Consider the following 23838-nt stretch of genomic DNA (forward strand, 5'->3'; position numbering starts at 1 on the left):
GATTAGGCACACTGAAATAATCAGTTGGGTATTAAATAAAGCATTAGATGAGCCAAATTTAAAGGATAAGAAAACACAGTGTGAGCAAATTACCTAAACTGCCCAAACATCCATCACAGTTAACTGACTTCCAAGTTCGACTCTGACTTAACATAGTTTTCTTGTGTGCATCCAAATAAAGTGGAATGGATACTCTGGCTGAGCTGGTTAGTCGCTGTTTTATTGTCTGACCACTTCTTTTTGGCCTGTTTTCTGATACACAGATGAGGCACACAGTGAAACCACCCACCTAGCATTGTGTAGGTCCCCCTTGTGCTGCCAATAGAGCTCTTACCAATTGGGGCATGTATGCTGGACCTCTGGGGGCGTCCTGTGGTGTCTGGCACTGAGAACAGTGCATCCTTTGGGTTCTGTGGGCTGCAAGGTGGACCCTCTGTGTATCAGGCTTGTTCCGGTGTATCCCACAGATGCTTAGTCAGATTGAGATCTGGGGAGTTTGGAGGGCAAGTTACCGCCTCAGGCTCTTTGTTGTGTTCCTGGACTGTGCATCCTTGCAGTGTGGTGGGGAACATTGTCCTGCTGGAGGAGGCTACTGCTGTCTGGAGGTGTTTAGGTGGATGATGTGTCAAAGCAACATCCATATGAATGCCAAGACACAAAGTTTCTCAGCAGAACGTCGCATTGCGACAAGATGGTCAATATTTTTCACTTCACCGATAGAAGTACAATATTGAAAGTTGCCATAAACCAGAATTGTCCGTTACCCAAGGCAACACGTTCAACATCAAGACCCTAAGGCTCAGGCTGCTTTTAGACGAAGTGAAAACCAGACATGTCCTCACTCCCAAGGTTAGAAATTTAAAAGGACAGAAGTAGGAGAGCATTCGCACTTCCAAACACACACACACACATTCACAAACACACAAACAAGCAAGTTCCACAAACCTGACAGACAAAGACTCCTCTTCCTCAGTCATGTCTGAGGCAGTAGAGTGACCTTCCTTCCTCTGATATGTCACAAGCACCTGAGGGCTTTGTTCTGTCAAACCACCTGAGGTCTGTGTAGGGGCCAGCTCCTCACTCCCCATGTGTGCTTTGAGTGTGTGTGTCGCAAAAGATGTCACAAAGGTTTCATAAAAGTTTTTTCCTCTTTCTTTTCGTGTCCTTTAAAATATTCTTCAAGTGCAATATTTCTTTTCCTCACCGAGGCAACAGTGTTCCTACAAGGTCAGATGAGAGAAGCAATTGTGAAAGGAGGGACGGACATCTTCTGTGAAATGAATAAGAGAAGACATGATTAGAGAGAGAAGATGCTGAAGAGAAAGAGCTGAGCGACTGTAAAAAAAAGATTAAACATAGGAATCGGTATGAGGAGGGGAGGGAGAGTAGCGAAAGAGAGGAGTTGGGTGAGCAGGTGCAGTGATAGCAGAGGATAATGGGTAATATGAGCAAAGGGATGATGGTTCAAATCCTGCTTTTATCCTCTCCCTGAGCTCTGACCCCACCTGGACAATGAGTACAGGAAAGGGGGGACGGCACTGATCCTCTCCAGCCATCAAGGGCAGAAACATGGCACATCATAAGTAGGGTGAAAAGAAGAGAAGCGAGGGCACAGAAGGAAATAAAAAAAAAAGGTGAAGCAGCTGGAGGTTAAAAAGAGACCTTGGACTGGAAAAGGGCTGAATTGGACACACAATCAGTTCAAGGATGTTCACACCCATATGGCAGGAAGGTTTCATCGGAAAAGAAAAATTGGACAGAAGCTTGCACATATGTGACCCTGTCATCTGGACTCTGATCGAGTGGTAGATTGGTGTGCTTACCTTCCTTCAGAGCCACCAGATCTTTGTATTTCAGAAAGTATCAGCTAATAACATAAAATCTCTCTCTTTCTACCTGTGAAATGACCTATTTCCCCCCTTATTTTCTGTCTACAGGCACTTCTTGTTCAAGACGTCGTCGGGGACCACTCCTCTCTTCAGTAGCTCCTCCCCCGGTTACCCTCTGACCTCGGGAACAGTGTACTCTCCACCTCCTCGCCTGCTACCCAGAAACACCTTCTCCCGCTCAGCCTTCAAGCTAAAGAAGCCGTCCAAGTACTGCAGCTGGAAATGCGCCGCAGTGACAGCCATCGCAGCCGCTGCCCTACTGGCCATCCTACTGTCCTACTTCATTGGTAAGCCAATATTATTCATGAAGGGGGTTAATTATAATTTCAGTGTTTTAATTAGCGCATTTCTTCTGATGAGGACTTTAAATAAATTCAGAGTTTAAATATACATATATAGCTCAATGAAGTGTTGGAAAGCCCACCAGAATTACGCCTGAATGAATACAAGCGCTGCCACACATAAACAGCTCTTTTATTTCAGGTTGGTTAGTTCTGTTTGTTTTGCGCTGACCTACAACGTGTGAACTTTGAGGGTTTTTATATTCATCCCCCACACCGCAAAGAAAAAGTGTCAAACTAACAGCCCGTTCTAAACACAAAGCAGATTCAGAAGGCGTGAGCTTTGTCACTTTAGTCTTGTGCTGCACTGTCAAAATCGGCCTCAGCAGGAGCCTTGGCCTCCACTCAGCATCAGCAAACAGCCAGTCAGTGCAGATAGGAAGATGCATAAACCGCAGCATACAGGGACTGTTTCTGTGAGCAGGTATCAGTCAAGGTAGGAATCCTAACAGACCCAGCAGGAAAGTGGATGTTTTTCACTGATCTGAAGCCAACGTGCGATAGTCATACTTAAAAGAACGGCGGATACTCAGAGGAGAGCACTTACCGAGCACATCGGGAAGAGATTCTGATGGCTGTCTGCTGGTGGATCTGTGAGCAGAAAGAGAAAGCATTGCTTAGAGTGTGTGGGAGTGTAAATGTGGGCATGGATTTTATTCCTTCTTGACCCCATTCACTGGTCAAGAGAGGGCAGACTTGTGTGTGTGTTGGTGTAGGAAAAGAGACACAATAGAAAGAGGAGGAGCAAAAAAAAAAGACAGAAAATTTTAAGTACGTCTGAGTGTGTGCGTGTGTGTGTGTGTGTGTGTGCAAGGAGGCAGATGTGCCATTGCGCCCCTGATTGGCCTCTTACCCCAGAGACCGGAGTCAACAGATGGGGAGATCTTAGGAAACAGTGGCATCAGCAGAAAGAACAACCCCCTCATCGCCTCTACATACATTATTAATATTATTTTACATTATTTATAAATATATTTATATATATATATATATATATATATATATATATATATACACACACACATATATATATTTATACATCACCATTCATCTAGCCATCCATCCACGGTGAGTTTGTATGTGCATTCATGCGTGTGCCGCCCCGCTCGCCTGGATGTGTCGAAACTGTGTATGCGTGCTCAAATCTGTGCCTGTGTGCGCACGTGTCCACATTGGTGTGTGTTTGCTGTGCTTTCTCGTATCCCCACCGAGTGCCCTTGAGAGTGGTGTGTGTCCTCCGGAGCAGATCAAGGCCCTTTGCCTGCACTGGACAGCCACATATGGAGCTACAAAACAGGAGTGGGCAGAGGAAGGAAGGCCACAACTACCACAAAGTGCAAAAACAGCTCCCCTGTTGATAATCGAGGACAGGGATGTATCGGAGCATAGCAGCAACCAAAAACCTCAGTTTATTCATCTTTTTTTATGATTATCATTTTACCAGCAGTGCTTAGTGGCACAAATATTTGTTTTCATCAGAACACATTAATTGTTAAATATAAATCTAATTAGGAAAGTTATGAAAAATGTGTCTGTTTTCAAGACTAATTGCTGCTACTACTCCTTTTTTTAAACTACTACATCAGTGTTTGTGCATCAGTGGGTTACTTGCCAGATGCATACAACTTGTTTACAACAGGGCCTGTCTGTCTTAATAATTAGTAGTTAGCTACAATAAGAGATTACTTTATTCATAGGTGTTTTTTACATTTAGAAGGACTTGTAAGCACACAATCCAGTTTAAATATACTGTATTGTGTTGTCTTTTAATAGAAAAGAGTGAGGGAGTGAAGCACAACACTTTGTAATAAGTTTTCCTGTTAGCTCCACTTTGTGTATTTTTTGTTTTTTTATATGCCAAACGTCTGTGCTTTAACACCAAACATAATTGTCCAGCTGGCTATAATTCAGCAAGCCGAACAAGGCTGAAATGATACTTTATTGCTATTATTACTTTTGCTAACTGTAAACCCTCTTTTCAGCTGTTCTAAGGAAATATTTTCTGCTCTGCTGCTTTGTCTATGGTGAACAGAGCTGTAGCAGTGCTGCCAAGCCTGAAACCCTTGTGTTTACCTAGCTTTTTGTAGCGTTAATCGTGCGGCGAGTTCACTACTCATAAGGGGGATTTTGTGCTATCTTGTTTGTGTGTTGTGTGGGTGTGTGTGTGTGTGGGCCCAGCACTCACTGGGGGAATTGTGCAGAGCACCCAGAGCCATGCAGCGTGAAGAGGACCCCTCTGAGGCGTCCGCCCAGGAGCCCACTCATAAATTACACCAGGACACATGTGCCTGAACAGCACTTTTCTTTTTTGTGCACGAATGTGTGCGAGCACCGCAAGAGCGGCCTATACAATGTGTGTGTGTCTGATTGTGTAGCTTTAAGGGTGTGCTAGCCTTCAAATGTTTGTTTTCTAGTCTTTCTTATTTTTTGAAGACCATAAATAAAGGCCCCAAAAATTGCTTGACAATCTTCCAGAAACACGCACTCACACATATATGCGCACACACTGAGAGCCCTTTAGACAGGCAGGACTTTGCATGCTTCAGGAGCACAACCGACAATATCTCTTTGAAGCTTATTCACTATGTCCTGCTGTTAGGATGGAGCCATGGGGATGAGATAAACATGCCCACATAGATACACAAAATGGGCAGAAAAAGGCATGTGCAGCTGTGATTCTGTGCATTTCTGTATTCCGTGTTAGTGTTCGTACGAGTTAGAGAGAGTTTATTTGTGAGGACAGACAGTTGCATTTTCAGTTAAAGTGTTTTGCTCCAAACTTCAGTGGAGTATGGCCTCCTCTTTACGTGTGAAGGAATGACTGAACGGATGGAGGGAGGAGGATAAACGAGAGTGCTTGTTCTTCATTCCCCCGGCGTCTTGTTTGCTTGCTCCGCATGGAGCAACAGAGCCAAAGGAGAGGTGGTTGCTAGGATACAGGTGAATGGTTGGCATACAGGAGGGAAGACAGGTCCATCATTGTGAATGGCAACCTGAAGAGAGCAAGATAGAGGGAAAAGGAAAGGCATGGGATAGAGTTGGTGCACAGAGGGCAGAGAGGGGACATAAAGGGGAAAGGAACAGGAGGATAGATCACTGGAGAGATGGAGGAGAGCAGGACTGAGGCTGATATGTCACTGTCAGCACTGTAAGGCGTGAGAGCACAACATTGGTGTTTGGTGGGGAGTGAGGTCTGTTGTTTGCACTGCCGGGAAGAGAGAGGGAGCTGATGGGGAGGAGGAGCAGGAGTGACAAGACAGCCAGGTGTGGAGAGGAGAAAGTGAGGGGAGGCAGAAGGAGGAGAGATGAAGGAGAGCGTGGCCTCCTGAGGCTTCTGTCGCCTGGAATATCTGTGGGACTAATGTCTCCTAATTGATCACAGCGAGCAGAGAACAGAGGGAGTGTGACAGAGAGACGAAAGGACAGAAAGAATCTGTGGAGGACACGAACAGTGGAGGAGGGTGTGGTGACAAAGGAAGTTAGAAGGGATACAAAGAGAAGAAGGATGTGAGTCTTGGAGGACGGAAAATGCACAGCAAGAAGGAGCGAGGAAGGAGATGCATTGTGGTTAGAAATGAGAGGAAAGGCTGGTTTGATAGATGAAGGATCGAGGACATGTCAGACTGGTTGTGTCCAGGTGGACTGTTTTCACATACCCATACATTCACGCACATAGACACAGGTGTGCCCTTGACTGCAATGAGTAAACTTGCTAGCGGGCGCTTGTGTCACCTTTGCAGGAGTGGTCGGTGTGAATGTGTGCGTGTGTGTGACTGCTGAATTTGTCGGGCACAGTGGCATACTCCACATGGTATTGTCACCACTGATGAATGAGAGCACACACACACACTCACATGCACGCGCGCACACACGCACACACACACGCAGACAAAAGTATTTTTAGTCTTACTCTCAGCTCCCCTGTCTGTTGATTAAACAGACCCACACACACACACACACACACACACACATACGCTCCGACACACAGATACACTGTCATCGAGTGTGACCTTCATGCCTCTAAGCCGACCACTTTCCATCCATCATTGCTGTCTCGCTGTTCCAGACTGATCACAATCGCTTACTGCCCATTCTTGTCGGTTATAAGTGTCTCACATCAGTGCATTCATATCACTGTTCCCTTACATAATAACATGTTAATGATTTCCCTGCTCCAAGCTCTGTAGGTTTGCTAAAAATACACTAAGATAAGATCAATTACAACCAAACACATATTGGTATATTTTTGCCATTCATCAGAATTTTTTGAATTTTTTGAATTCTGATTCTATTCAAAGTTATCTAATGCACGCCTGGTGCACTGCCAAAGATGGAGAGAAATTAAATCAGGTTCCCACACACCGCAAGAGGTTAAAGAGCAACTTGCAGGTGGAATTATTCACTAAATGTATAATTAATATTTCTTGGAAATGATTGTTTGAAAAGTTAATGCAGGATTTAATATTTTTTAAGGCAGAAATTCAGATAAAAAGGTGGCACTTTAAACAGTGCTACTAAAAAGTGTTCTTTTTTTCATGAGGCACCATATTATGCCACATTATATCGCCCCCTCTGCCTTGGTGCACTTTGCGGTAGGAGGTGGTAGTGAGTTCAAGCGGGTGTGAATTAGCAAGTTGAGCTAATTTTGTGTGTTATAGTGTGCTCCAGCCTGAGCCCACACCTTTCCCTAACAGGAAGAGAAACAGAGTTAGCTTTAGTGTCTGGATGCAGGTGAGGAGACGGATTCGCTGCTGCATCTGTAAGGAGAAACTCGGCTGTGTGCTGCGCTCATTTTAGACAGCGGGATTATGTTCGCAAAGGTGCGATGAAGTTCTGGAAGTGTGAGACTGATAGCTGGTTCGGTTGCTTCGGCACACACAGTCGCTTCACTTCCACCGTCAGCAGCAGAATCTGCCGCAGAAATTCAGCTCATTTGAAACACAAACTGCACAGCGAAATCCTTTTTTCTGATATTTCTTCACCTTCCAAATTCATCTGCTCTCTCTCTCCATGTCCTAAAATGTCGTCATGATTTACGTCCGATATGACTGTTGTGTATTAGTTTCTGTTATGGGTAAGAATCAGTCCTCTTGCCAGTATTTAAAGGTCAGGACTAGTTTTGTTTTATCCTGATATGTGAACTTACCTGTACTGTAGTGTAAGCACCGTGTCAGCTATCATTAGCTAACATCGGTCACCTGCCATGCTCTCCACCTGTTCTCACACCACTAATTAAATTCTCACCGATGGCCGTTGTCTATTCTAATCCTTGTCTGTTCCTGAACTCTTTGACATCTAGGAGGCTCATAATTATAAACCTGTGCACCATCATATGTACAAGTATACATTTTGACCTTTTCAGTTTCAAAGCTACCGTTAGAATCCGCATTTCTCAGAGTTAAACATGACCTTGCCTGATTGCTCTCACTTTAGTGCTGTCACAACCAAGGCGTAACACACACACACACACACACACACCCTTACAAAAGCAAGTCTTAATGTCCTTGCAGTGCATATGTGAATTATTTTTTTCAAAAGTCTAGTTTCTGCTTCATTTTCCCACATCTTTATTCACTGAGGTCACCAGTTGGCGAGTTATTCATTAAACTATTCAATATATTACAATGAAGAAGCAAAGACGAAGCAAACACTGAGAATTTGCGAGTTTCTGAAGCGCAAGTACAAGATTTGTTCTTCATTCCTTTTCTTATTAATCATCCCTGAACCCCTGAGATTTTTTCTTAGCAGCCTGTCCTTGAGTGAGGAAAACAGTGTTGTAGTACAAGCTTCTGGAAATAGAAGAAAAACTCTGAGAAAAATGCAAATAAGTTGCTAATTATATAACAAGCTTTTTGATATTTTCATGTTATGTACATACAAAAGTCCGCTGGTGACTCGTCTTAGCAGGGTAAATGAGTGATGCTTCCTTCTTATGTTGTTTTATTTGAATATTCTTATAAAATTATGAATTATTTAACAAATGAAAAGAAGAAATGCTCTTTCCTAACATATTAAACCACCCTTAGACCAGAACCACTTCATCTTTGTTTGCAGTGAAAGTAAAAAGTTGCCAAACTTTTAATTCAAAAAAGTAATAAATGTGCCTCTTTTGCCATATTTTCTCCCCTGTTTTAAATGTAAATACAAATCTTGAGCATGTCAGGTGCTGAGTTGTGTTGGACCTGCAACTCTCACAATGTGGCTCCTTTCCAAAGCCAGCTCCTTGACCCCAAAGTCCCCTCTCACATTGCATGTGGCTTCCCTTCTGCTGATCCAAGGTGGAACAGCTAGAGGTCAGGATGTGTCACTCATGCCAGTGTAGGTGTCTGTGTACATACATTTGGTGTGTGTGTGTGTGTGTGGAGGTGAAGGCACAGTTGGGCATATGGTGAATGCAGGAACCTGGGCATAAAGATCAGACATGGAGAGTGTGTCGGCAGCAGCAGGGCCTGTCGCACTGATAAAGGTTAGGATCTTACCACACGCTGCCAGTCCAGGAAAAGGGCAGGGCATGGCCAGGACCAGGCACAAGGTGCTATACCATCTGCACCGGAGGGATAAAGGGGTCATCAGCACTGGTCAAGTAATACAAAGCAGGCTGCGCAGTTGTTTAAGTGGTAACATCAGTGTTCATCCCTTGACTTTCTGTTAGTATACCCGGAGTTGCTGTACGTGCTTTGGAGGACATAATACCCAAAGCTTTGATGTGTGCATAAAGTCAGGATTTGCACTGATGTCATTGCTGAGCGGTGTTCATTTTGCCTGCATTAGAGTGCGTGGGCTCATTTCATTCATTTATTTCCTCATTCATTTATTCATTAGTGCGGGTCTTATCTGGCCCCAATCGTTAGTCCAATTAGGCCCATGGTGCTGCACAAGTCCCGAGTTTGAAACAGGAGACGGATGAAGGCGAAGTGAAAGAACTTGCTGTCCTGCTCTTTTTATGCTCTTTCTGTCTCTCATTTTCTTTCAGTTTCTCCATCTCTTGGCCTCCAGAACGTACTCTTTCGTCCTCACTCATTCTCTCCCACTCTCTGATCTGTGATAAGATAGCATAGTTCCTCATATCCTGTTTCTAATACAGATCGATGAGAGGGAAAGGACCGAGGTAGGGCGGGATGAGACGAGGCAGAGTGGGTTGATGTGGTGGGGGCGAGGTGGGGTTAGGAGCGTCAGGGTAGAGATATCTGAAGAGGAAATGAGGATTCAGAAAGGAGGACATCACTCAGATTCACATCTCTTTTCATTTAGCCAATCACACACATGCATGCACACACACGAGCACACGTGGCTACATCTGCGTTGGGCCATCTCAATATTTCAGTGCCAATAAGGAAGCCATTTCTGCGTGGTGATTGAGTGAGTTTCTTTCCGCTGGATGCAGCTTTGCAGGTAGGAGCTGCGAGCAACTCGCATAACCTTTTGTGTTGCAGTCAATTACAGTTCAGTTGCATCAGCTGGGTGAGGAGGTCCCGTCGGGGGTTGCAGTGTGTGAGTGCTTGTTGTTAATACCATGCAATTTTCAGCATGCATACGCAGATACACTCTCAGAAGCAGACAAATTGTCTCTCTCAGTGTATATGACCCCCAAGGGCAGCAGCAAACCACCGCCCCCGTCCCTCTGTCTGAGACTCTAAATGATCTCAACAAGCAGCGCCTTCAAAACATAGCCGAGAGAGAGAAAGCTGCCTTATTTATAGATTACATAAGTGGATATTGTGTGGTAAATTCTAAGAAACATCCCAAATGGCCTTAATATGGAGAACCTGAGGCAGCACACTGTTCTTTTCCTCAGTCTCTCCAATATTAGCACTGCACCCCAGTGCCGCAGAGATGGAGAGGAGGGTGCGAGTGATGCAGGAAGACACAGCGGAGGTGCTTTTTCTCAGGTGGCTGCTTTTTGGTGCATGTGTTTGCTTTGGGCAGTAAACTGTCTACCAGCCTGTTAAGTGAGAGCCTCGGAGAAGAGAAGGGGGGGCGAGCGAAAGGTAGAAATGCAGGGAAAAGGCTTCCTAAACCAATTAGAAGCCCGGCCAAGGATGGGGGGGCTGGTTTCAGCTACAATTACTGCCCTAATTGAGGTCAGAGTTGTTAATTTAGTGGTGAATTAGAACAGTTAATATGCATTTATCAGGATGGCCAGGGGAGAAGGCAAATGAAAGCGCGTTGCCTATGTGTGTGCGTACGCATGTGTGTAAGTGCATACGATTGTGCTCTTTGTGTAATTTTTCTTGCATTGCAAGAGATCACATGCAAAAACATGCAAAAGGGCAACCCTCAGCCTTTGCTGCAATTAGGAGAATCACAACCAGTTGAATTGGAGATGCTGCCATTTGAATAGGCAATGATAAGGTTGAGTTGAGACAGAAAAGAGCAAGAGACATAAGAGCAGAGAGGAGGAAAAAGAGAGAGAGAGAGCGAGGGGGGAGAATTTGAACCGCTGGAACATGTTCCAGAGAACAGAATGATGATGATACAATATTTTCCAGTCAGGGGACACTCGGTGCACAGTCTGCCACAAAGTCACCTTCCTCCATCTCTACCGCTCTCTCTTTTCCTTTCATGCAGAAATCCATTTGCACCCTTTAACTCGGAGACATATAAATATTTCTCAAAACATGCACATGTGCATTGTATTTCTGTCTGATTGCCTGTGTTGTGAACCACTTACTGTCAGAGGGTGAATCACGACCGTGTTTTCTTACCCAACCAGTCAATGAATACAGGGCCACTCATCCCTTAAATCTCTCGTCTCCATTTGCCACCTTCGTTTTCTGCTTTTCCTCATTTCATCCGTAGGGGCTTTTTTTTTACCTCCATTCTCTGCAGCGTCATCTGTAGCCTATTTTCTGCTCCTTTTTTGGTCCTCGGGGGATTTTATATGTTCTTTAATATTCTCTCAGTTCTTGCTGTCCTCCTGTATTCTGTTCCTTGCTCCTCTCCTCTCGTGTGCAGAGGTTTAGCACAATTTCTCCAAGAGCTCCTGACCGATGCCCCCTCTCCGATCCCGGCCACCACCTCTTCCTCTTTGTCTCACTTGCCACTCTGTCCATCATTCGTCCTCTTGTTTTGTTTTTTCTTCTTCTTCTTCTTCTTCTTCTTCTTTGTCACAGGATCACGTGTGCTGCTGCTTCTTCAGATGCTGTCTTTTGCAGATGATACCGGCAAGCACTTTACCTCTCTAAATTATGCATTGAGATTACATAAAAACCTTGCGAAGCGACTGATCTATTTTTAATCCGACTCGTTTGCTTGTTAAACCTGCTTCTCTGTGATCTTTCCCTGTCTGCGTGTGTATGTGTGTACACGCGTGTTTTGCGTGTATGTGCGTCTGTCAAAATGAACATGAGTGAGGAGACAGAGATTAAATGGAAACACAGCCCAAGTCAGACTATCTCTCTTGTTCTCCCCATGTCTGTCAGTCGAATTCAATTCAGATAGGCTTTATTGGCATGGCATTTAATAAAGCCTTCCAATGCAGCTTGAAAACAGTAATTATGGCAATTATGATCAGAAAAGAAAATGCTTAAAATTATGGCAACACAAAGCTAAATACATCAATTTCAGCAGTTTCATTTTAGCTAAAATTACACCCTAACAAAGTTAGAAGTGTTGTTAAAGTGAGGGATGGTACTTGTAAAGAGAATGATAACAAGTGTCTCTCTTTGTCTTTCCTTTCTCTCTGTGTCTCTCCTGCTCTGTGTCTTGCTGCAAAGAAACCTGTTGACAAAGCGTTGGCTTTTGTGCTCTTGTCACTGAGGAGTAAGTGTGCCATCTATTGGTCAACTTCTCACAGCCACTGACAGGGAAAAAGAAAAAAGAAGCAGAAGGGGGAAAGAAAAATTAATTCAGGGGGAAAAGCACACGTTTGCACCAACTCTCACTGGCACATAAACACAATAGGCAGACGTACACAATAAGCTAACCATAGGGCTGTCTGATGTGTTCTCGGGGATGACCTAGATTGAGAGCACCGTCACAATAGACTCACAATTGCTTACTGTCTCCAACTGATTCAATAGGCAATCTTTCTATCGACTGCTCCCTGTGATAGCATCTTTGCCTGCATGTGTGCGTGGATGCATGTCTGCGTTATCTGCAAGGAAAGGACAGGCAGAGATAAGAAGAAAAGAAGGAAGAAAAAAGGGGGAATTAAGGGAAAAAGAAGGAGAGGGATGAAGGTCAGCGCGATGAAAGAGGACAGGGCAAGAGTTGGACATAAGAGAAAGGAGATGGAGGGGGGAGCACTCTCGGCTTCTCTCACTCTGTCTCTTGTTTTCTATCGGGCCCCCCTTCTGTGAAAAGGGGGAAAAAAGAGCTGACAGTGGAGGCCGGGCAGCAGCCAAGGTGTCAGCGCTTTCCTTTGACCAAGAGCGAAGGAGGGGAGAAAGAGAGGAAACATAAAAAGGAAGAAACAAAGAACCCGAGCGAGGGGAGGGAAGGAGACGGGGACATCGGGGGTGAGAATGAGTCTGCCCCGGCAGCAAATCCTAAAGCCGCATGCCCCTTCTTCTGCAACTTTTACGCTCATCCCTGTGTGTGCAAACCCTGGGCAAGTGGAGATAGAATTTGACAAGAAGGAAATTGATTCCCAGGCTTCAGATGCAGGTGTTGTGAGGCTTGTGTGGAAAAAGGGGATAAGGCCAAAGCTGGGAAGCTGGCAGCAACACCTACATAATGCATTGTAGGCGATCACACATCTGCTTGTATCATCACATCACAGTATGCATTTATACACACAATACTGAAAGCGCATTGTGCCTTTACTATAGTTTAAATATTCAGACATAAGCAAACGATCCAATCTTTCCACTGCAGAGATGGTTCAAAAAGCATTCGGCAGATCAAAACAGTCATTTACAACAAACAGAAATGCACCAGAAAGAAATGACTGAACTTTTGCATACAGTAAGGGAGCAGACGGTTTTCTTTCTTTTCAGTTTTTTCCTCTTATTTTGTGTGGGGGGGAGGACACACTTGGCAGCAGGCTAAGGAGGGAAGAGACGTGGGGAGAGTAAAGAGCTGACAAAGTGAAGAGCGAACACACTCGAGCAGCCTTATACCACCAGCGCACAATAACACAACAGAGGACAAAAGAAGAGGAGAAGGGAAAAGGAGAGTCATAGAGCGTTCTCTTCAGAGAGCAATCTGTCACCGGCTCTCTGTGAGATGGTGTAAAGACTTCCAAATAAAAGCAGAAGATGCTGTCACGCTGAAAGACGGTTTGTGAGAGGTTGAGGTAAAGAAAGGCGGGAGGGATTTTTATGGTTTTTAATTGTATGTTTGGTGAGACGCGCCACTGTTTTTTGTGCTTTAGGTCACCTGCCACTTTGATAACAATGCCTTTGATTGATACGCGCTGGCGCAAGCATAAAGGCAACATTCTATAAAAGCTACAGGATAAATGGCAGATCAGACTTAAGAGGGCCGGCCTCTTGTATTTCTCTTGGCTTGATGAGCTTTCAACTGAAGTTTTGTTGTTTTTTTTTTTATTTCATCCCCCTGACTCGTAGACAATCCACCATTCAAGTCACATGTCCCCCTCTCTCCCACAACACCTCACCCTCTCTCCCCCCTAAACACATCCCCTCACTCTCCATGTCTTTTGTGTGCAGCGATCAACTTGCTGGGTTTGACGTGGCAGCTGAAGCCATCCGACGGCCCCGTGCTCAACAACGGACTGGGAGCTGGTCTGCCTGTCAACAGCGATGTGGCCACACTGCCCTCTGGAGGCCGAGGTATGAACTACACCCCCCCACCACTGCCACGACCACCACCACACCCCCCACACTGAGATCTACAATCTGTCCATGGCACCGAATAATTCATATGTGGAAAAAAAATAAAAATACTTACAGGATTACGCTACTGATATCCTGCCTTCTTTCTTCCTAGCAACACATCCTATGAAAAGTCCCAAAGTCAACAATAAATAGATCCTAACAAGTACTGTTTGTGTTGCCAAAGCCTTATATAGCTTATTTCTCTGCGCCATAGAGCTTCATTGTTGTCCAAAAGCTAATAAACACATATTAATTTGGCACGCTGCGTACTGTGACATGTTCAAGCAAGGACACTGGCTTACTCTGAATTAGTTTGGCGCCATAAATACAAATGAGCACGCCAAATGTGCACCAGTGAGCAACTGTAAATACTTCTCTGCAGAAATCAATGTTTCCTACCTGAAATAAAATGTTGTATGTTTGACCTATTTCTAAGATTTGTGTCTTCAGTAGGAACCATTTGGCTGGAGGCATGAATGCAACAAACAGGGGAGGAAAGTCAAGAAGTTTTGAAGGACAGATTGTGGGATTTGCTAAAAATAAAAAATGATAATGAAAGGAATACATACAGTCTTATCCTTTCTGGGTTTTAGATGCTGCTTCTGCTGTACAAAATACTAAAGCAGCCTAATAGATTTATTCTTTTTTTTTTTTAATTTTTGCATCCAAACAGGCTCACACAACTAAAATATTGATATAATTCATGACGCAGTGCGAGCCGTGCTATCAGTATGTGCTGTTTAACCACTCCGCTGGGTTGTGTTGAGCTCAGTTTATCGTTTCAGTCAGCACCGAGGTAAAGCTCCCCTCACTCTCTCTCTCTCTCTCTCTCCTCTCTCCTCTCTGTCTCCCCCCTCCTCTCTCTTTTAAAGCCCCCATGCGGTTTTCTATCTATTCTTCTTTCACTCGCTCGATCTCTCCTCAGTAACACACAGCTTGTACTATAGGTATACGTGTGGGCTGCTGCTCTGTGTCTGTATTCTGTATTAATGAGAGGACTGTTGTGTTGTGTTCCCCAGCCGTCTCGGCCAGATGCTGCTGTTGTTCTTCTCATTGTTACCTTCGTTTCTTCGATATTCTGCACACAGGCGCGCGCACTCCTCGCACTTTGTCTTTTTCTGTCTGGGCCCCGACACTCTGCTGTTAGATGACTGACCTGATTGCAGGATGCTGTATGTTTTTCTGTCTGCTATGTCTGCTCAGGAAACCTCTGCAGTTCTACCAGCGCCTCTAATATTTCAGCCCAGACAACAAAGTCAACGGGCTTCGACACGAATGCATCACTTTGCATCCCAGCATCACATATAACGACACTCGTTTCAACTCTAGCTCACAGTTTGCAGAACTAATGGTGCATAGTTTGTTCTTTTTTTTCATAAAAGCAGATTATTTCCAGTGATGATTAACTGCTGGCTCCACCAATCAATGCCCATAATCACAGATTATGCAGTTTCTTTTCCCCTGGCTCCAGGTCCGTGGGCCGGCCGGAACAGCAGCATAGACACAGGCAACATCGAGGTGGGGAGGCGGGTGACCCAAGAAGTCCCTCCGGGAGTATTTTGGAGGTCCCTGCTCCACCTCAGCCAACCCCAATTCCTCAAGTTCAACATCTCCCTCGGCAAGGACGCCCTTTTCGGAGTTTACATCCGCAAGGGCCTGCCTCCCTCACACGCACAGGTAAAGTCCGTACCAGCAAATCTAGACAGAACCCCCTTTGGGGTAATAGGCTACTCACAGGATTATTATTTTATTCATTACGAAAGCTACATAATGAATGAACAATCTTCATATTCATCAAATGCAACGGAGAATGCAGACAAAAAAAACCTTGCTTGTTTCACGGGACATGTTAGAATTCATTTGTGATTCATTATAATAGTTGTTTGAAAAAACTCATTTAGACTAAGATTTACACTTAATTAAATTTCACAGTAATGTAACTTTTACTGCCTCCTATTAATTAGAAACTACTCAATTAACAATGAATTCGTTTTGCAGGAAGGGATAATTGCATGCAGATAACTGTTTCGCTGCCTGACCTGACTTAAGCGGCTAAAAGCCATGCTGTTGTGGCTACTTTGCTGCAGTAAAAAACTGTTTCTAAAATGTTTCTGAAAGAGAATGAGAACCCACTAGCAGCTCTGTGTTGCATTCTTTATGCTTCCCTGGCAATCTTTGAGCTACACTTAACTTCCCCCAAGTCTTTAATCTTAAAGCATGTACAACTATGGGTCATGTTCCAGAGTCGAACACGTAGCACCGCAGCACTTCATAGCTGAATTATAGATTTTCCTCTTGCATTGTCACTTCCATTGTCTTATACCTTCTTCCCTGCAGTATGACTATATGGAGCGCCTCGATGGGAAGGAGAAGTGGAGCGTGGTGGAGTCTCCGCGGGAGAGGAGGAGCATCCAGACTGTGGTCCTCAATGAGGCAGTGTTTGTCCAGTACCTGGACGCCGGTGCCTGGCACTTGGCCTTCTACAATGACGGCCGGGAGAGAGAAGCAGTTTCCTTCAGCACAAATGTCATGGGTGAGACAGAGTCGGCGTTTGTTGTTGCGGACGAAGAGATTGTGCAGGCGGCAGGGAAAGGTAGGCAGGGAGCTAAAATGAGATTAGAAGGTGGCTGACCAGGGATAGTAGTATTTTGGTCAACGAAATCTGCGTTTCTCAATGACTTTACACCTTCCCAATGTGCAAAAATACCCACTAGCAGCATGTACACAATGTTCCCAATAGCAATACAACCACAGTAAAACTGCCCAGCAGGAAGAACCACTCAGTGAGTTAAAAGTTTAGCTTTGCCAGTACATACTTGGACACACAATGCATTCAGAAACCCAACTTTTTATTATAAAAAGCCTAAAATCACTTACATAGTGTGTGTTAATGTATGAAGCGGATGAATCACCCACTGAGGAGCACCAAAGCGTATCCAAATAAAACTGTGCCACAGCCCTGTAAACGCAATAATTTTAGGATCTGACGCGGCATCCCAAATAATTTCCCTTTTTTTTTTTGCCGGAGCCCACGGGTGTGAGAACAAGGGAGGGGGACCAACAGAAGAGAGTGAAGCAGAGTTAAAGAATCCTTCACTGTCAATATCTGGGGGTAGAGCTTTCAGCAGTAGGAGTAGTGGAGAGATGGAAAGATGGAGAGGCAGAGGCGGTGAGGGCAGAATTAGAGTGAGTAGTGAGAGTGGGGGAGTTGGAGGAAATGCATAATGGTAGGGGCAAAGCCAGAATGGAATGAAGTGGAGTGAAGGATGGGAGGAGGAGGAGCTGAAGAGGGGAGTGAAAGAGAGGGTGGCATTAGGGTAAGAGGGAGACAAGGGGCTTAGATTTTGGGGGGGAAATGGCTGAGGATGGAGAGAGAGAGAGTGGGGAGAAGGAGAGGCTGGCGGCGTGGATAGGCTGAGTAATGCTTTGTGTAAGAAGAGTGGAAATTTTGGGGGGGGGGGGGGGGGCAATGCAGAAGGGAGGAAGCAATGGATAAAAGTCCAAAAATGCATCCTCCTCATTAGCATCGACCCTGTTTCTTCCCACCAAAGTGTTATAAAGCATTAAAAGGCGCATAAAGCAGGCAGAAATATGCACAGAGAGTCTTGCTGCACCAAACAGCCTCACCTGGATGAAGTATTAATGACCTTGGTGGGGCCAGACAAGAGTGAGGAGTAAACATCCAAAACAAGGAAGCGAGAATATAGAGAAGGCTTGGTGCAAAGTGAGGGATCGCTCTTATTTTCTGATACAGCGTGCAGAGCATTGCTGGATGGGTAATTGATACCATCTTGAGAAGTTCAAAATGCATTCTCCCCACGCCATGAAAAATGCACAGAAAATAGGCAACACATGAAATCTTGAAGGGGCAGAAGGGTGTTTGCTTTTTGATGCCCGCGCGACCGTGCGACGCAGAGCCTCAATTTGTAGCATCCTAAAGAATGAATGGTGCCAATGATTTAATAGAATGCTTTGATGCTCGCCATCAAACTCGCTCTCTCTCTCTCTCTCTCTCTCTCAACCCCTCCCCTCTTTCTCTCTGTCTCACTTCATCTTCTTCACAGATTCAGTGCAAGAGTGCCCGCGCAATTGCCATGGTAACGGCGAGTGTAATTCTGGTGTGTGCCACTGCTTCCCAGGATTCCATGGCATGGACTGCTCCAAAGGTATTAGCTGTTTACAAATGTGTTGCCTCTGTCAGAAAAAGAAAGGGGGAAAAAAATCTCTGCCGTCTAATTAGATGAGCAGACACAGCGAGAGGGGAGAGGATTAAGAGCAGTAAGATGGCGCATGGCCTTAGGTGGAGTTGAGACAAGATGACTGATGATGAATGGCAGCTCCCCGAGCTAACGACTCCCTGGCTCTGCGCTCACCTGGGATAGACAGCTTTGATGAATAGTTTAGTTACCTCTGCCTGTAATTACTCTTCATGTCATTGGCACTCTCCAGCCCCTTAACCACTCTATTCGCCCTCCTGTGTGGTGGGTGTGGATGCGTGCGGGCGGGCAGTGTGGCTTTTGAGAATCTCTGAAAAGCCCGCTAATTGTTTTTTCTTTCTTTTCTCATGCACAAGGTTTTAATCTCTACCCCCTTTCTTTCCCTCCCTTTTCTCTGCCCATCCAGCGGCATGCCCAGTGCTGTGCAGCGGCAACGGCCAATACGACAAGGGCTCCTGTGTGTGTTACAGCGGCTGGAAAGGACCCGAGTGCGACGTCCCGGTCACGCAGTGCATAGACCCTCTTTGCAGCGGCCACGGCACCTGCACTGATGGAAACTGTGTGTGCTCCATTGGCTACAAAGGGCAGAACTGTGCAGAGGGTGAGAGCATTAATGGTGATCATCAGTGATGGTTTAAATGTGCGTCAGGGTCACAGACACATAAACACACTCCCCTCCGATTCCAGTTAGACACCTTATCATGGCATAATCTAACACCAAGTGAGGGCCATCTCTTCCATATATACAGATGAAGTATGATACCGCAGCCAAACACATCAGAGATTTTATTAAGGTTTGGAATCGCTTCTATTGATCCTTGTTAAGAAGGATCAGCACACCACATTCTCAGTCATCAGAAGGCAAGAGAGGGATAAAAGATGGCAAGCAGGGAGGGGTGGCGAGAGGTGAATATGTATGAAGAAAGAGAGAGAATTGAGGAGAGGAAAAAAAGGAAGGAGAAAAGAGAAAGCAGTGTGCCAAGGGTGAAGTAGAAAGACAAAGAGGAAGAAAGGAGGGAGAGTGACAGAAGAAGTCAAAACACAGGGCCTGGGAACAAGGTCAGCATTTTCTCTTCTGCACCTCATTTTTTTCTCTCCATCTCCCTCTCATCCATTTTTTTCCCTCTCCTCTGGTCTCAAATCTGATATTCATCACAGCAGAGTCCCTCAAACAATTTACCTGAAGTGCCAGCGACATGAAAATCGATAACTGTGATCCGCCATTTCTGCTAGGCAAACAGAAATGGAGGGCCGAGGTTATGTGGCGAGTGTGCGCTTTTATTAATATGTGTGTGCGAAGGGGTGCGGTGGGGTCAATCATGCCGGAGGTAGTGGAGGAGAGAGTGGTGTCACACATAAGAGGACAAGGAGAGAGAGGGAAGATGTGAGTGACCGGGACAGAGCAATGAGAGGAGGCCTGAGGAGGGGTGGGTGGGCGCTGTGCCGGGAGGAGGTAATTTGTCAAATTGGTTTTCACTCACTGCACGGACTCAGAGCTGCCTGTCAACCTGGCAGACTGACAGTGTCAGGTTCTCCCCCGTGTATTCGCACATACACATAAATGCATCCACACGCTGACGCACGAAAGACAAACGCTCACACCGAATGATGTGTCAGCGAAGCTCGCTGCTCTCTCAGATATTGGAGCACATTTGCCGCCATGCCCCAGTCTTAGACTTAGCCCTTCATTATCGTCTGCTTTAATTGCTTTGGTAATATGTCTGGTAATATTTTTCCTTTATTTCGTTATCTTTTTTATTAAAAAAAAGTAATGAAAATATGTCCTTTGTCGCTTCAAAAAACAATTAATTTGTTTCTATCATCTGGTCTTGATGTGACTTTTTTGAGCTTGTGTTAGATTTTTACATTTTTTTTCTGTTTGTTTATTTCTTTTTCCACATTGGTGTATCACTGGCTTAATGCAGTGGATTGCCTGGATCCGACGTGCTCCAACAACGGCATCTGTGTGAATGGAGAGTGCCACTGTAAGCCAGGCTGGGGAGGGCTCCACTGCGAGCTGCCCAGGGCCCAATGCCCAGACCAGTGCCACGGCCACGGTGCCTTCATACCAGACACTGGGCTGTGCAGCTGTGACCCCAACTGGATGGGACCCGACTGCTCCATGGGTGAGTCCAACAGTGCAGCGCTGGTTCAACTGCAAGAGTTAAACACGCAGAGTAAAGATGGAGGGTCAGAGTTGGAGAGAAACAGCTTCTGACCCATCATCCCAACATATTTCGCGGTCCCAGGGTACAGTGCTAATTAGTTTGTCGCTTTATTTCGAATCAACAAAACCACAAAATCTACAAGATGCCAAATTGGAACATGCAGAACTGAAATGTGGCAAGTTTTTGCTGTCAAGACTATATAAAATCATCTCTCCCGGTAGACCGTCAGTTTCAGTATGATGATGACACTATTTTTTTTTTTATGATTATCAGGGTAGTGCTCAAAATCAAAAAATGAGCAAAGCAAGGCTCTTGTACTTTCCAAATTTTCATTCCAGTGGGCTTTACGTAACAGGAACAACGTGGAATAAATGAAATATAAGAAAATGCAGCAAAGACAAAAGAAAAAAGAAAAAAAATGCAAAAACATTTTAGAGAAAAAAAAACTCCCACAAAATCACCCCCGCACCCAGCCCACAGACACGAAACAAACACACACCCACACACACACACACACACACACACACAGCAACCAATCATAAGCAGTTTCTAAACTTCCCAGCAACAGAGTTGTGACAGATCAGCATGCAGTTTTTTAAACTGGGAGCAAAGTAGAAGTTTTCTTACATGATATAGATGATATAGGAGCAGTTGGAGGACCACTGCTTGATTACCTGAGAGGTATTATTGGACTGCTGTCAGATTTATTTCAACTTTTAAATTGATTATATTTTGCTTTTGGAGCTAGTTAGGTAATATTAGTGCAGAAGAGGTAGTAAATGCCAGATCCAAGTGTGTATACCATAGATATGACACATACAGTTTACCAAAGATGGGATAAAAGAGTAGGAAGGAGTCTGCAGTCCTTTTTCTTGGGCACGACGCTCATAATTCCCAGCTGTTCCCCAGGATGGAGTGAAAAAAAAGAAGACAGATATTTCTTGTAAAACTTGCCGAGTTCAGATTCAAATGCATTTTATAATTAAATACTCAACTTTCACAGTCTCTTATCTCAATAAAATAAAGCCGTAAAGCTCCCACTGCAGGAGAGATGGCAGCTTCCACCACGCCAGCCCGAGAACGCTTCCCCATCTCTGGAGCACAAACAGAGCGCCGGCATTTGTTATGAGAAAAGCAATGCTTAACTTTAATAAAGACAACATTGTTTCACACCGCAGGATCTCTCAGCAAGCGTGCATCAAAACGTCTGTACATACTGCGTTCCCTGCACACCAGGGGGTCCCGAGCACACGAGCCGGATTGTCACAGCTCACCACATGCACTGTCGCTGCCTGCAACATCTGAGCCTCCCAGACACTGACTGTAATGGAGGCTCAGGAAATAAGCTCTGTCGTCACAAAACCGCAATCACTAGTTTTAATTAAAGGTGCATGATGGAGAATAGCATTTTGCGTAATGTGGATTTGATTGTTTTACAGCTTAAGGTACTCTTTTTTTTTTTTGCACTCGTCGAAGTAATTCGAAGTCTTACTGTCACATGGGATGAAGTAGAACACATTTTACGATTTTCCTTTTAAAACTGAAAGATTTAAGATGCCTCGGTTGCATGTCACGGCTGTTTCAAATGCATTTCAATTAGTTCAACAATCATGTGGTACCTGCTCCACTTTGAAATGTCATTTTGATGCTGTTGAAACAACAGATACGCAACCCAGACATCTAAACACCATCATTGAGTAACAGTATCATCACACAAACACAAAACATCAATTTTTGAGTCTAGAAATGTTGTTTGTGACCCAATTATTTTCTCCTTCAGAGGTCTGCTCAGTCGACTGCGGAACCCACGGAGTGTGTATGGGTGGAGCCTGTCGCTGTGAGGAAGGCTGGACCGGTGCAGGCTGTGACCAGCGTGTGTGCAACCCGCTCTGCATCAAACATGGCACCTGCAAGGATGGGAAATGCCAGTGTCACCAGGGCTGGAATGGAGAACACTGCACCATCGGTAAGTGTATGTGTGTGTGTCTGGAGGTACGTGTTTGATGTGTGTCTGTGTGTCAACACGTGGGTGTGCACAGAAACACCAGCACCCAGTCAGTCTAAACTGGCAGCTCCTTTTTACTTTGCTAAAGGAATTTGTAAATGAGAAGGGAGGCAAAAGGAAGGCCATAGGGAATTGAAGAAGGGGGCTGACGTAGAAGGTGGGCGCACAGAGAGAAGAGGAGCAAACTTCTTAGAAGTGGGGGTGGGAGGATTACAAAAGAGCAGGATTTAGCTGTTTTTAGGCTGCCTCTCAACTGCAGACCCCAGGAGTCTTAGTTTTTTATGGCCTTTGAAACACCAAAGTTATGTGATGAAAGGCATAACTCTTCACCTCACTGTGATCAAAAAATAACTCTTTCACATTGTTTGTGTCTGTGTGCATGCGCACAGTTGTGCAAGAGTGTGTGTGAGTGTCTTTTGTCAGTCAATCACTGTCTCATATTGACATCACTGTCACTTTGGATGGATGAGTGCCAGATTCCTTTGATTCACCGGCAGTGCTTTGAGACACAAAGTCTCATTTCCTTGTCACCAGAAGCACTGTGATTGCAATCTGATACACACACCAAACAAACACCAGAAGACACACAAAGCAGCACATATATACACTCACACACACGCTCGCCAACACATACATATGCACAGGGGAATAACAGTTTATGATCTTCCCATTTCCCCCATCAGAAAGTAGGGCAGCTTTGACTGCAGCATCAGCCCAAGATGAAAGAGTTGTCAGGCCTCAGCTTGGTGCAAAGCACACTTCACTAGCACCAGACACTCTCAGTGTTAGCTTATCTCAGCTTGCCTGTTATTCATTTCAGCTCTGCATGATGTTGCTTGCATTTATTTAAAAAAAAAATACTCTCCCCATCTCTTACCTTTTGCACATTTTCTCCCACTGCAGACCATGGGAGCATGGTTGACAAAGCAGGTACCGTATCTGACTCTGGTGTTTTGTTTCTTAGCCTGTGGTGGTAGAAGCTAGCTGCTGCATTTGTGGGTTTTGGCCTGGCTTGGCTCTGTAGACTCTGTGGTGCTATCTGTTTGTAGATTAGGGTGCCAGTCTCAATGATGACTCCCTAATTGCAGTGCACTCCCATTTACAGCAGAGCACTGCAGCAGGGGTTAGCTGTCATTGAGCCTTGATGTGTTGTGGGGTACTGTAGAGCCTAGTGTGGTATCAGCAGTGTCGAGGGGCTGTGCTGTGAATGTGTGGTCGTGCATGCGTGTGAGCGTGTTCTCCTCAATATTCCTAATGTGGAACCTGAAAACACAAACACATAACGCTCAGGTATTCTAGTCATGTATGGCGTAAACACAGCTGCTTCACACAAGGAGAAAATGATGAAAGTTGTAAAGAACTTTTGAGGTAATTGGGGAATTTCATAGGCCACTGATGCACGGCCCTAATGTGGTGTCAAAAATACAGAGCCACT

At 45.0% G+C, this 23838-nt stretch overlaps 1 protein-coding gene across 13 annotated transcripts in view; it reads left to right on the forward strand.

The window, feature by feature from the left end:
* Positions 1-23838, forward strand: part of tenm2a (teneurin transmembrane protein 2a) — a 216804-nt gene that overhangs the window by 167208 nt on the left and 25758 nt on the right. For 6 of the 13 annotated variants that reach the window (XM_051954368.1, XM_051954372.1, XM_051954375.1 and 3 more), the window contains 9 exons: positions 1938-2176; positions 13846-13968; positions 15464-15690; positions 16351-16546; positions 18078-18179; positions 18637-18831; positions 20156-20356; positions 22179-22364; positions 23307-23333. In XM_051954368.1, coding sequence (XP_051810328.1) covers positions 1938-2176; positions 13846-13968; positions 15464-15690; positions 16351-16546; positions 18078-18179; positions 18637-18831; positions 20156-20356; positions 22179-22364; positions 23307-23333 — 1496 coding nt within the window. The remainder of the gene's footprint in view (positions 1-1937; positions 2177-13845; positions 13969-15463; positions 15691-16350; positions 16547-18077; positions 18180-18636; positions 18832-20155; positions 20357-22178; positions 22365-23306; positions 23334-23838) is intronic. The other 7 variants (XM_051954369.1, XM_051954373.1, XM_051954376.1 and 4 more) reach the window with 3 other exon arrangements.

The sequence above is a fragment of the Acanthochromis polyacanthus genome, chromosome 10 (assembly GCF_021347895.1).
Source record: "Acanthochromis polyacanthus isolate Apoly-LR-REF ecotype Palm Island chromosome 10, KAUST_Apoly_ChrSc, whole genome shotgun sequence".
Lineage (NCBI taxonomy): Eukaryota > Metazoa > Chordata > Actinopteri > Pomacentridae > Acanthochromis > Acanthochromis polyacanthus.